The sequence below is a fragment of the Nerophis ophidion genome, linkage group LG03, assembly GCF_033978795.1.
Source record: "Nerophis ophidion isolate RoL-2023_Sa linkage group LG03, RoL_Noph_v1.0, whole genome shotgun sequence".
In the NCBI taxonomy this organism is placed as follows: Eukaryota; Metazoa; Chordata; class Actinopteri; order Syngnathiformes; family Syngnathidae; genus Nerophis; species Nerophis ophidion.
Window position 1 is genome coordinate 84,427,531 of NC_084613.1, and position 14,798 is coordinate 84,442,328.

The 14,798-nt window shown below is 42.4% G+C and overlaps 2 protein-coding genes across 2 annotated transcripts in view; one reads left to right on the forward strand and one right to left on the reverse strand.

The window, feature by feature from the left end:
- LOC133550149 (mitochondrial 2-oxodicarboxylate carrier-like) overlaps window positions 1-14,798 on the reverse strand; it is a 631,183-nt gene that overhangs the window by 334,455 nt on the left and 281,930 nt on the right. The gene's annotated exons all lie outside the window — the stretch shown is intronic.
- The window catches only part of LOC133548664 (mitochondrial 2-oxodicarboxylate carrier-like), a 79,906-nt gene that overhangs the window by 28,853 nt on the left and 36,255 nt on the right, over window positions 1-14,798 (forward strand). The window contains exon 3 of the mRNA XM_061893638.1: window positions 6,702-6,785. Within this exon, the coding sequence (XP_061749622.1) occupies window positions 6,702-6,785 (84 nt within the window). The remainder of the gene's footprint in view (window positions 1-6,701; window positions 6,786-14,798) is intronic.

Genomic DNA, 14,798 nt, shown 5'->3' on the forward strand with positions numbered 1-14,798 from the left:
ATGGTTCCCCCCGCTGCCACGAGTTCTTTTGGTCCCTCAGCCTGCACCTCTATATTTGCTCCCTTGGTTTTTTTATGGCAGGGTAGCAGAGGGCCATGAGGAAATGAGGTGACCCAAGGTCACGGTGGAGTCTCGCCGACCCTGCTCTCTCCCATAGCCGGTTTTTGGGAGACACCGACCCCAGCATCATGTGCCTTTAATTAAGCTGATTTGAATTTCTTTACAAGCGCCCTGAAGTCTTAAATCTTTCAGGCCCCCCTATCACCCCTCAGTCCACTGTCCCCTCATGCCTGGAGTCCTCTTTAATATGGTGTCAGACATCTTTTTACTGTGCGACGGGGGTACTAGCTTTGAGGGCAATGGGACTGGAGGACACCCCTCTAAGATGTTAATCCCTGCGATATGAAAGGCCGCTCACCTCACTAAACCCCCCCCCGCCCCCCTTTCCAGGGAACGTGGGGGCTCTTTATGGCCCCATCGGGCACCCCTCGTGGACAACTTCTGCTGACCTTGTGACCCTGCAGTTTGAGCCAGAGAAGGCAGGATTCTTGCTCTTGTCGCTTGTTTTCCTGGCCTCTGTGGAATTCAACGTAAACTAATTCAAATATCATAATTAAGGCTTTCTTTCATCTAACAAGATCAAGCACGGATTGGAACCGGGATTAACGTCACGATTCTCTTAGATTTCATTTAGATTCCTAGTTCGACGCTGGACTGGAAGAAAAAGCTGCCAATAAACAGAGAAGAGGGAGGCGCCCCAATGAAGAAAACATAGTTACCACCAAAAAAGAAGAAATAGTGGTCCCTGTTCAATAGCGGAGTTCAAGTAACAGTTCGAGATGCTACCTCAGTAGAAGCATTTAAGTCTCACCTTAAAACTCATCTGTATACTCTAGCCTTTAAATAGACCTCCTTTTTAGACCAGTTGATCTGCCGCTTCTTTTCTTTCTCCTATGTCCCCCCCTCCCTTGTGGAGGGGGTCCGGTCCGATGACCATGGATGAAGTACTGGCTGTCCAGAGTCGAGACCCAGGATGGACCGCTCGCCTGTGTATCGGTTGGGGACATCTCTACGCTGCTGATCTGCCTCCGCTTGAGATGGTTTCCTGTGGACGGGACTCTCGCTGCTGTCTTGGATCCGCTTTGAACTGAACTCTCGCGGCTGTGTTGGAGCCACTATGGATTGAACTTTCACAGTATCATGTTAGACCCGCTCGACATCCATTGCTTTCGGTCCCCTAGAGGGGGGGGGGTTGCCCACATCTGAGGTCCTCTCCAAGGTTTCTCATAGTCAGCATTGTCACTGGCGTCCCACTGGATGTGAATTCTCCCTGCCCACTGGGTGTGAGTTTTCCTTGCCCTTTTGTGGGTTCTTCCGAGGATGTTGTAGTCGTAATGATTTGTGCAGTCCTTTGAGACATTTGTGATTTGGGGCTATATAAATAAACATTGATTGATTGAAGTACCTCGGAGTCTTTTTCACGAGTGGGGGAAGAGTGGATCGTGAAGTCAACAGGCGGATCGGTGCGGCGTCTTCAGTAATGCGGACGATGTATCGATCCGTTGTGGTGAAGAGGGAGCTAAGCCGGAAGGCGAAGCTCTCAATTTACCGGTCGATCTACATTCCCATCCTCACCTATGGTCATGAGCTTTGGGTTATGACCGAAAGGACAAGATCACGGGTACAAGCGGCCGAAATGAGTTTACTCCGCCGGGGGGCGGGGATCTCCTTTACAGATAGGGTGAGAAGCTCTGGCGGATCGGTGCGGCGTCTTCAGTAATGCGGACGATGTATCAATCCGTTGTGGTGAAGAAGGAGCTAAGCCGGAAGGCGAAGCTCTCAATTTACCGGTCGATCTACATTCCCATCCACACCTATGGTTATGAGCTTTGGGTTAAGACCGAAAGGACAAGATCACGGGTACAAGCGGCCGGAATGAGTTTACTCCGCCGCGGGGCGGGGCTCTCCTTTACAGATAGGGTGAGAAGCTCTGTAACCCGGGAGGAGCTCAAAGTAAATCCGTGAGAGGAGCCAGAGGAGGTGGTTCTGGCATCAGGATAACACACGAACGCCTCCCTAGGGAGGTTTTTCGGGCAAGTCCGACTGGTAGGAGGCCACGGGGAAGACCCAGGACACGTTGGGAAGACTATGTCTCCCGGCTGGCCTGGGAATGCCTTTGGATCCCCCGGGAAGAGCTGGACGGAGTGGCTGGGGGAGAGGGAAGTTTGGGTTTCCCTGCTTAGGCTGCTGCCCCCGTGACCCGACCTGGCTAAGCAGAAAAAGATGGATGGATAGCTGTCATTGACTTGTCGAAACAGCGGCAAAAACTACAAATAAATAGTCGCCAGACAACGAAAGAGAAATAGCTGCCACCAAAAAAGAATAAATAGCCACTAAGGTTGTCCAAAATGTATTTTGGTACTTTTCTATATAAAGGGGACCACAAACAATTGCATTATTGGCTTTATTTGAACAAAAAATGATTATGGTACATTAAAAATACTGTATGATTATTATTGTAATTTAGTCCTTAAATAAAATAGTGAACATACTTGACAACTTTTCTTTTAGTAGGAAGTAAACAAACAAAGACTCCCAATTAGTCTGCTGACATATGCACTAACATATTGTGTCATTTATCTACCTATTATTAAGGACAAGCGGTATAAAATGAATTATTAATCTACTTGATCATTTACTGTTAATTTTCGCATACCTTCTCTTTCAACATGTTCTATCTACACTTCTGTTCAAATGTAATAATCACTTACTTCTTTGATACATTAGTTTTGGATGATACCACAAATTTGTTCTCTTCTTTGATACTTTATCAATCAATCAATCAATCAATCAATCAATCAATCAATCAATGTTTATTTATATAGCCCCAAATCCCAAATGTCTCAAAGGACTGCACAAATCATTACGACTACAACATCCTCGGAAGAACCCACAAAAGGGCAAGGAAAATTCACATCCAGTGGGACGCCAGTGACAATGCTGACTATGAGAAACCTTGGAGAGGACCTCAGATGTGGGCAACCCCCCCCCCTCTAGGGGACCGAAAGCAATGGATGTCGAGCGGGTCTAACATGATACTGTGAAAGTTTCAATCCATAGTGGCTCCAACACAGCCGCGGGAGTTCAGTTCAAAGCGGATCCAAGACAGCAGCGAGAGTCCCGTCCACAGGAAACCATCTCAAGCGGAGGCGGATCAGCAGCGTAGAGATGTCCCCAACCGATACACAGGCGAGCGGTCCATCCTGGGTCTCGACTCTGGACAGCCAGTACTTCATCCATGGTCATCGGACCGGACCCCCTCCACAAGGGAGGGGGGGGGACATAGGAGAAAAAAGAAAAGAAGCGGCAGATCAACTGGTCTAAAAAGGGGGTCTATTTAAAGGCTAGAGTATACAAATGAGTTTTAAGGTGAGACTTAAATGCTTCTACTGAGGTGGCATCTCGAACTGTTACCGGGAGGGCATTCCAGAGTACTGGAGCCCAAACGGAAAACGCTCTATAGCCCGCAGACTTTTTTTGGGCTCTAGGAATCACTAATAAGCCGGAGTCTTTTGAAGGCAGATTTCTTGCCGGGACATATGGTACAATACAATCGGCAAGATAGGCTGGAGCTAGACCGTGTAGTATTTTATACGTAAGTAGTAAAACCTTGAAGTCACATCTTAAGTGCACAGGAAGCCAGTGCTGGTGAGACAGTATAGGTGTATATGTATGTATATATGTATATAAAGGTATATACAGTATAGGTATATATGTATGTATATATGTATATAAAGGTATATACAGTATAGGTATATATGTATGTATATATGTATATAAAGGTATATACAGTATAGGTATATATGTATGTATATATGTATACAAAGGTATATACAGTATAGGCGTAATATGATCAAACTTTCTTGTTCTTTACATTAGTTTTGGATGATACCACAAATGTGGGTGACCGATACCAAGTAGTTACAGGATCATACAAAGTACTCATGTGTCCGGGGATGTATTTCCACATTTTTTTTAAACGAAAAAAGATTTCTTGATGGTAAAAATATATCAATGTAATCATTGTAGTATTGACTAGATTCGCTCCTGTACTTGGTATCATTACAGTGGATGTCAGGTGTAGATCCACCCATGGCATTTGTTTACATCTTGACGCCGGTGAGCTGTTGTATCCTCCTACAGTGTGTAGTGAAGCATGTTTAGATATTCCTCGTCCTCCAGTGATAATGCTACTTGTAAAAACATACTTTATTTGTCGCCATGGAGGCCGGATTAGCGATTTGGGAGTAGCTAAAACACTGTGGATGGATGTTAGCTGCTAGCTAGCTAACCATGTCTTAAAGCACCTCTTCCTGAGTGTGTTTCAGTGTTATAACTTCACCTTTATCTTTACTTTTTAAGCCAAAATGCATCCATTCTTCCTTTTCTGTCTACACACCGTGTCTGCTTGTAAGTACTCTGTGTGTGCGCGCTGCCGAACATGCCCCTCTGCTCGTAAAACCAGCAATGTCAAAACGAAGCACCGTCATTCCCGTTAAAAAAAGGGGGCAGGATTGGTACTTTTTAGAGGGGGTATAGTACCGAATATGATTCATTAGTATTGCTGTACTATACTAGTACTGGTATACCGTACAACCCTAATAGCCCCTACCAAAGAAAGAGAAATAGCCAGCAGCAACAAAAAAGATCTACAGTAGCTACCATCATCAAAGAAGATATAGCCGTCAACAAAAAAATAAAAAAATAGCCGCCGAACAACGTAGAAGAACTGGCTGGCAGCAAAAAGAGAACAATGAAGAAAAGCCACCGCCAACAAAGAAAAAAGTCCAACTCATAAAGAAGAGAATGTGTTTATGTTTTTCTTAAAGTAAACACTTCACAAATGTACTTTTGCAAAAACATGAACACCAAAACAGCCCAAAGAAACGAAAAGTGGAGTATGTAAATAAATGATACAAACCCCGTTTCCATATGAGTTGGGAAATTGTGTTTGATGTAAATATAAACAGAATACAATGATTTGCAAATCGTTTTCAACCCATATTCAGTTGAATATGCTACAAAGACAACATATTTGATGATCAAACTCATACATTTTCTTTTCTTTTTTTTGCAAATAATAATTAACCTAGAATTTCATGACTGCAACACGTGCCAAAGTAGTTGGGAAAGGGCATGTTCACCACTGTGTTACATCACCTTTTCTTTTAACAACACTCAATAAACGTTTGGGAACTGAGGAAACTAATTGTTGAAGCTTTGAAAGTGGAATTCTTTACCGTTCTTTTTTTATGTAGAGCTTCAGTCATTCAACAGTCCGGGGTCCCGGCTGTCTTATTTTACGCTTCATAATTCGCCACACATTTCCAATGGGAGACAGGACTGGACTGCAGGCGGGCCAGGAAAGTACCCGCACTCTTTTTTTTACGAAGCCACTTCGAACACAATCAAGGTACAACGTAAGGGTCTCTGCAAATCCTTTTAAACGTATATTTAATGTCCATCTTAGACGAGCTCGGGCCCAGCGAAGCCGGCGGCGTTTCCGGGTGTTGTTGATAAATGGCTGTGGCTTTGCACATTAGGGTTTTAACTTGCACTTACAGATGTAGCGACCGATTGTAGTTACTGACAGTAGTTTTCCAAAGTGTTCCTGAGCCAAATGCGGTGATATCCTTTACACACTGATGTCGCTTTTTGATGCAGTGCCAATCAATGGGAGATATTGTCCGGACTACAGGCCGACCAGTCTAGTACCTGCACTCTTTTACTACGAAGCTACGCTGTTGAAACACATGGCTTGGCATCGTCTTGCTGAAATAAGCAGGGGCGTCCATGATAACGTTGCTTGTATGGCAACATAAGTTACTCCAAAACCTGTATGTACCTTTCAGCATTAATGGTGCCTTCACAGACGTGTAAGTTACCCATGCCTTGGGCACTAATACACCCCCATACCATCACAGATGCTGGCTTTTGAACTTTGCACCTAGAACTATCCGCATGGTTCTTTTCCTCTTTGTTCCAGAGGACACAACGTCCACAGTTTCCCAAAAAAAATTGAAATGTGAACTTGTCAGACGACAAAACATGTTTCCACTTTGCATCAGTCCATTTTAAATGAGCTCTGCCGTTTCTGGGTGTTGTTGATAAATGTCTTTGCGTTTTAACTTGCACTTAGAGATGTAGCGATCAACGGTAGTTACTGGCAATTATCTGAAGTGTTCCTGAGCACATGTGGTGATATCCTTTACACACTGATGTTTTATCAATCAGACCAGTCTGTGAAAATGTTCCCGCTTAGTTTAACATAAGTTTTTCAGATTTTTATACTGAGTTTCCTTTGTTCAAAGGGGACATATTTGCCTTACTAGCGAATTAGTAGGAGAACGACGAAAAAAACAAACATTTCTTCAAAAAGTCCAGGTCTCAGGGAGTGGTTTGGCTAATTGGATGGTTTGGGTTAAATAAATGTTTGACTTACCCCCCTTGCTTGTGGACGGGGGGGGGCAGGGGGGTCAGGGGGGGGGGGGCAGTCGGCTTGGAGAGGATGAAAGCGAAAGTAAACAAATGTGCTAAATCATTATTCAAAGCGGCACGGCCTTAATGAAAAGGCCATAATCAATAAAGAAGCTCGTTATTTTTATCACAGACGTGCTTTAAAGTCAACTTTGTCATTCCAGATTCCAGATCCAGAGAGGAACCAGCGACCCTAACAGCTACAAGAGCCTGGGGGATTGCTTCCGCACTATTTTCCGCAACGAAGGGTAAGTCACATCTTGCTGTGTGTAGTCTGTTTTTTTTTTTTAAATGCAAGAACACATTTCCACTTTGCATCAGTCCATCTGGGTGTTGTTGATAAATGGCTTTGCCTTTGCATAGCACAGTTTTAAGTAGTTGGGAAAGGGCATGTTCACCACTGTGTTACATCACCTTTTCTTTTAACAACACTCAATAAACGTTTGGTAACTGAGGAAATTAATTTCCATTTTTTTTTTTTTATGTAGAGATTCTGTCGTTCAACAGTCCGGGTTCTCCGCTGTCGCATTTTACGCTTCATAATGCGCCACATGTTTTCGATGGGAGACAGGTCTAGACTGCAGGCGGGCCAGGAAAGTACCCGCACTCTTTTACTACGAAGCCATGCTGTTGTAACACGTGCTGAATGTGGCTTGGCATTGTCTTGCTAAAATAAGCAGGGGCGTCCATGAAAAAGACGGCGCTTAAATGGCAGCATATGTTGTTCCAAAACCTGTATGTACCTTTCAGCATTAATGGTGCCTTCACAGATGTGTAAGTTACCCATGCCTTGGGCACTAATGCACCCCCATACCATCACAGATGCTGGCTTTTGAACTTTGCATCGATAACAGTCTGGATGGTTTACTTCCCGTTTGGTCCGGATGACACAATGTCGAATATTTCCAAAAACAATTTGAAATGTAGACTCGTCAGATCACAGAACACTTTTCCACTTTGCATCAGTCCCTCATGGATGATCTCGGGCCCAGAGAAGCCGGAGGCGTTTCTGGATGTTGTTGATAATTGGCTTTCGCTTTGCATGGTAGAGCTTTAATTTGTACTTACAGATGTAGCGACCAACTGTATTTAGTGATAGTGGTTTTCCGAAGTGTTCCTTAGCCCATGTGGTGATATCCTTTAGAGATTGATGTCGGTTTTTGATACAGTGCCGTCTGAGGGATCGAAAGTCACGGTCATTCAATGTTGGTTTCCGGCCATGCCGCTTACGTGGAGTGATTTCTCCAGATTCTCTGAACCTTTTGATGATATTATGGAGCGTAGATGTTGAAATCCCTAAATTTCTTGCAATTGCACTCTGAGAAACGTTGTTCTTAAACTGTTTGACTATTTGCTCACACAGTTGTGGACAAAGGGGTGTACCTCGCCCCATCCTTTTCCTGTGAAGGACTGAGCATTTTTTGGGAAGCTGTTTTTATACCCAATCATGGCACCCACCTGTTCCCAATTAGCCTGCACACCTGTGGGATGTTCCAAATAAGTGTTTGATGAGCATTCCTCAACTTTATCAGTATTCATTGCCACCTTTCCCAACTTCTTTGTCACATGTTGCTGGCATCAAATACTAAAGTTAATGATTATTTGCAAAAAATTAAATGTTTACGAGTTTGAACATCAAATATGTTGTCTTTGTAGCATATTCAACTGAATATGGGTTGAAAAGGATTTGCAAATCATTGTATTCCGTTTATATTTACATCAAACACAATTTCCCAACTCATATGGAAACGGGGTTTGTATCACTCCATGCTTGATGCAAAACCTCGAGTTTAGCCGCATGCCATTTGTATTCCAGCTTTCTACATGATAATTTAAGAGCTGTAGTTTATTCTGTAAACCAGGGGGGGCACACCTTTTAGGAGCCTATTTTAGCTTTAGCGCTGCTATACTATCAATGGGCGTCGTTAAAGTTTTTAGCGATGTTATCGATAGAGCCCACATAATTTGGAAATGGTGCCGTTGCGGCCAGCAAGAGTCATCGTTGTGACAACATTAATGTTGCAGCTGTGAAAGCAGTGCTTATTAGTAGCTTGTTGACGATAAATCAGAACTTCAAACGTTATAAGGTGATAATCGGACATTAGTTTACGGGAGTATCATAACTTTGGAGGTGGTGACACCCCGGACAAGGACTCGATCTATTGTATTAGTGTTACGATGTGTGGGTTCATTAATTATTATGTGTAGGAGCTATTAATTATAGTCTGGAGTGCTACGGACGTATGGATATTAAAATCCCCCATTATAATTATATTATCTGCGCGCGGCACTAAATCAGCAAGTTCTTGCTGTCTCCGGAGCGTACTTGCTTTGAACCGCGACTAGCTTAGCTTTGTTAGCTTAGCTGACAGAATTTGATTGATTGATTGATTGATTGATTGAGACTTTTATTCGTAGATTGCACGGTACAGTACATATTCCGTACAATTGACCACTAAATGGCAACACCCAAATATGTTTTTCAACTTGTTTAATTCGGGGTCCGCGTTAATTAATTAATGGTATAAATGTATACTATCACACAAGTTAATCATCAGAGTATATACATTTAATTATTTACATTAACGTATTTTTCGGATTATAAATCGCACCGGCCGAAAATGCATAAAAAAGAAGGAAAAAAACATATATACATCGCACTTGAGTTTAAGACTAAATTTATTTGATAAAATCCAACATCAGGAATATCAATCAATCAATCAATTAATGTTTATTTATATAGCCCCAAATCACAAGTGCCTCAAAGGGCTGCACAAACCACAACGACATCCTCGGTAGAACCCACATAAGGACAAGGAAAAACTCCCCCCAGTGGGACGCCGACCATGATGACTATGAGAAACCTTGGAGAGGACCACATATGCGGGCGACACATTTTGTTCGTCTTTTACGTGAACGAGATGAATAATATTATTTGATATTTTACGGTATTGGGTTAATAATTTCACACATAAGTCGCTGCGGAGTATATGTCGCACTATGAAAAAAACTGCGCTTATAGCCCGAAAAATACGGTATGTATATATGTAAGTTTGATAAGACTACTGATTGTCATGGCTTGTGATCATGTTTTGTTTAGTTATGTTCCGTTTTGCTCAAGACTCCATTGTTTCCTGTTTTTGCACTTCCTTGTTTGCTTTGTTACCATGCCAACCAATTAGTTTCACCTGTCATGTCAGGCAGCTGATTTGTTTTGACTCATGCACCAGTTCAATCACCTTTATTATTTAAACCTGGGGACTTTACTTCTCTTCACTTCATGCCATGCTACCTATTTTTACTCATGCCAATCCATAGTTTTGTTTCTTGCCATGCCAGGTAAGTTTTTGTTTTTTTTTGTGTCACAGTTATTGAGTTGTTGTTTCATTAGTCAAGTTTGTTCTCCGCCTTTGTGCGCGCCTTTAGTTTTATACCTTTTTTTATAGCAATTTTGTTTCATTAGTCAAGTTTGTTCTCCGCCTTTGTGCACGCCTTTAGTTTTATACCTTTTTTTTTATAGCAATTAATAAATACCTTCACGTCTAGCCCGCGCCAACTTTCCTTTGCCTTCCGGAAAACAAACCTCACAGTCCACGCTTTAAACTATGCATCTTTTATCCCAGGGGTAGGGAACCTATGGCTCTAGAGCCAGATGTGGCTCTTTTGATGACTGCATCTGGCTCTCGGATAAATCTGAGCTGACATTGCTTAATATGATAAGTAATGAATAATTCCACTTGTAATAAGTGTTAAAAATAATGTTCAAAATATAAAACATTCTCATGCATTTTTAATCCATCCATCTGTTTTCTACCGCACCCGTTCAAAAATGTGCGTTATTTTTCAATAAGTCTCTCAGTTGCTTTCCAGCAATTGTATTTTTATCTTTCGTTTTCGCTCGCGCTCTGGCTCCAGCCCCAACCCCGTCTCCCTTCCTGGCTGCTGCTTATAACAGAGCGACAGGTGATTAGATAACAAGGCCCAGCTGGGCCATCTACGCACCTGTCGCTGATTTCGAGGCCGGTACTGCCAACACCCCAGTTCGCTGCAGGCCCGCAGGCCACGCCCCCTCCACAGTTAGCTTCAGAATAACAATATTACAAAGAATAAGAGACCTGTAATACTCTATAAATGTTGGTCTAACTGAAAAATGCACGCGTTTAGTTGTGTTCAGTGTAAAAAAAAATATTATATGGCTCTTACGGAAATACATTTTAAAATATTTGGCTTTTTGGCTCTCTCAGCCAAAAAGGTTCCCGACCCCTGTTTTATCCCATCGTTATTTTTTTTCCCTTTCCTTTTTTGTTTTATATATATTAAATTCCCTGTAATTGTTTTCTTCTTAAAAAGTTTGTGGAACAATTGCAAAGTAATACATTTAAAAAAAATTCAAAATATAAAAAATTCTCATGCATTTTTAATCCATCCATCTGTTTTCTACCGCACCCGTTCAAGAATTTGCGTTAATGGTAAGAAGTTATTTATTTATTCTTGGTTAATGTGGGACTTGCCCTCCTGGGGGTTCCTCAGACCACCAAGGACCGACATGAGAACCTGTTTCAGGGTTACAATATCCTTTTATTTTTCAATAAGTCTCTCAGTTGCTTTCCAGCAATTGTATTTTTATCTTTCGTTTTCGCTCGCGCTCTGGCTCCAGCCCCAACCCCGTCTCCCTTCCTGGCTGCTGCTTATAACAGAGCGACAGGTGATTAGATAAAAAGGCCCAGGTGGGCCGTCTACGCACCTGTCGCTGATTTCGAGGCCGGTCCTGGCAACACCCCAGTTCGCTGCAGGCCCGCAGGCCACGCCCCCTCCACAGTTAGCTTCAGAATAACAATATTACAAAGAATAAGAGACTTGTAATACTCTATAAATGTTGGTCTTACTTAAAAATGCACGCGTTTAGTTGTGTTCAGTGTAAAAAAAAAATATTATATGGCTCTTACGGAAATACATTTTAAAATATTTGGCTTTTTGGCTCCCTCAGCCAAAAAGGTTCCCGACCCCTGTTTTATCCCGTCGTTATTTTTTTTTTCCTGTACTTATTTTTTTTATATATATATTAAATTCCCTGTAATTGTTTTCTTCTTTAAAAAGTTCGCAAAGTAATGCATTAAAAAAAAAAATCTAAATCGTTACTGTAAAGATTTTTCACAGCCCGCCAAAGTCAGACGTAGCTCCGCCCACTCCGCGCCCGGTGACAGCTCCCTGAGACACGGCAGACGTCGAGGAAGTGGCGGCCGCTCCTTCTGTTTACGGCGCGACGACAGCTTTACAGCGAATATGAAGTGGATCCGCGGCGAGGGTGCCAGCCGGCGCGGCGAGAGGCCCCCTCGGAGTCCTGTGACACTCGCAAATCCTCCGCCGGCTTCCTGCCGACAGACTAAATCTCATCCTGCTACTGTCGCCGTGACCTCTTCGCCCCCGCCAAGCGTACTAAACCTTTTCACTGACTCCGCAAAAGAGTTGTCTTTGCACTTCGTCAGCAGCGTGCAGAGGATTAGCTCCAAGCCAGACTACTGTCAGTAGAAGCATTTAAGTCTCACCTTAAAACTCATTTGTATACTTTAAATAGACTCCCTTTTTAGACCAGTTGATCTGCCGCTTCTTTTCTTTTTCTCCTATGTTCCACTCTCCCTTGTGGAGGGGGTCTCACCTTAAAACTCATTTGTATACTCTAGCCTTTAAATAGACTCCCTTTTTAGACCAGTTGATCTGCCGCTTCTTTTCTTTTTCTCCTATGTTCCACTCTCCCTTGTGGAGGGGGTCTCACCTTAAAACTCATTTGTATACTCGAGCCTTTAAATAGACTCCCTTTTTAGACCAGTTGATCTGCCGCTTCTTTTCTTTTTCTCCTATGTTCCACTCTCCCTTGTGGAGGGGGTCTCACCTTAAAACTCATTTGTATACTCTAGCCTTTAAATAGACTCCCTTTTTAGACCAGTTGATCTGCCGCTTCTTTTCTTTTTCTCCTATGTCCCACTCTCCCTTGTGGAGGGGGGTCCGGTCCGATCCGGTGGCCATGTACTGCTCGCCTGTGTATCGGCTGGGGACATCCGCCTCCGCTTGGGATGGTTTCCTGCTGGCTCCGCTGTGAACGGGACTCTCGCTGCTGTGTCGGATCCGCTTTGGACTGGACTCTCGCGACCGTGTTGGATCCATTATGGATTGAACTTTCACAGTATCATGTTAGACCCGCTCGACATCCATTGCTTTCCTCCTCTCCAAGGTTTCTCATAGTCATCATTGTCACCGACGTCCCACTGGGTGTGAGTTTTTCCTTGCCCTTATGTGGGCCGACCGAGGATGTCGTAGTGGTTTGTGCAGCCCTTTGAGACACTAGTGATTTAGGGCTATATAAGTAAACATTGATTGATTGATTGAATTCACACAAATAGCGTCTGGGCTCTCATTCGCAGAATAATTGTAAAAAAAAAAAAATAATAATAAAAACAAGCTTCCTCCGAGGCCGCAAGAATGAAACGAGAGCTGGAGGGAGGATGTGCAGGTTTTGTTAGAAACTGAAAAGTTAAAATAAAGTTTAAAAAGGACTCGTCGCTCGGGCTGGGCGATGAAACGATATCGGTGTATATCGCAATAGACATGTGATATCAACAAAAAAAAATGTGTTCGATAATACGTTTAAAGGCCTACTGAAATGAGATGTTCTTATTTAAGTGAAGTGAATTATATTTATATAGCGCTTTTCTCTAGTGACTCAAAGCGCTTTACATAGTGAAACCCAATATCTAAGTTACATTTAAAGCAGTGTGGGTGGCACTGGGAGCAGGTGGGTAAAGTGTCTTGCCCAAGGACACAACGGCAGTGACTAGGGATGGCGGGAATCGAACCTGCAACCCTCAAGTTGCTGGCACGGCCACTCTACCAACCGAGCTATGCCTTAGATTTTCATGAAAAAGGGAGGTTTTTGTGGTTGGTGCACTAATTGTAAGTTTATATTCTGTTTTTTATGTTGATTTAATTATCATTTTTAAATAAAAATGATTTAAAAAATTCTTCTGCGGCCCGGTACAAATCAGGCCGCGGCCCGGTGGTTGGGGAACACTACTTTAGAGCACAGCTATGACTTCCTGGCTCTAATCCTGCAGGAAATAGTTTTTTGCAGGTTTCTTTATGTTTTCATTTTCACACTTTGCACTTATTTCTTACACTTTATTAAACATGTCTTATTGTTACACCATTTTCAAAGGTTTTACACTTTTGTTTACATTGATTTTTGACAGTTTTCCTTGCTTGTGTTGACATTTCCTTTCCTTTCTGCCTTAATAGCTAAGGGGATTTGAATCAGATTTGATATAAAACATGTTTTTTCTCCTGCTTTTCCATTGGTAACAAAAGATATCAATAACTATCGCTATCGACCGATACAAAACACGTGTATCGTGATACAGTTTTCAGCCATTTTGCCCGGCCATACATGTAACACATGCTAAGTGTTTCCGTGGTTGGTGCACTATTCTGTTTTTTATGTTGATTTAATTATCATTTTTAAATAAAAATGAATAAAAAATTATTTCTGCGGCCCGGTACAAATCGGGCCGCGGCCCGGTGGTTGGGGAACACTGCTTTAGAGCACAGTTGCGACTTCCTGGCTCTAAACCTGCAGGAAATAGTTCTTTGCAGGTTTCTTTATGTTTTCATTTTCACACTTTGCACTTATTTCTCTCACTTTATTTAGCATTTCTTATTGTTGCACCATTTTCAGAGGTTTTACACTTTTGTTTACATTGATTTTTTGACAGTTTTCCTTGCTTGTGTTAACATTTCCTTTCCTTTCTGCCTTAATAGCTGAGGGGATTTGAATCAGATTTGATATAAAATATGTTTTTTTCTCCTCCTTTTCCATTGGTAACAAAAGATATCAATAACTATCGCTATCGACCGATACTAAACATGTGTATCGTGATACAGTTTTCAGCCATTTTGCCCGGCCATACATGAAACACATGCTAAGTGTTTCCGTGGTTGGTGCACTATTCTGTTTTTTATGTTGATTTAATTATTATTTTTAAATAAAACTGAATAAGAAAATTCTTCTGCGGCCCGGTACCTATCAGGCCGCGGCCCGGTGGTTGGGGACCACTGCTTTAGAGCACAGCTGCGACTTCCTGGCTCTAAACCTGCAGGAAATAGTTTTTTTGCAGGTTTCTTTATGTTTTCATTTTCACACTTTGCACTTATTTCTTTCACTTTATTTAGCATTTCTTTTTGTTACATCGTTTTCAAAGGTTTTACATTTT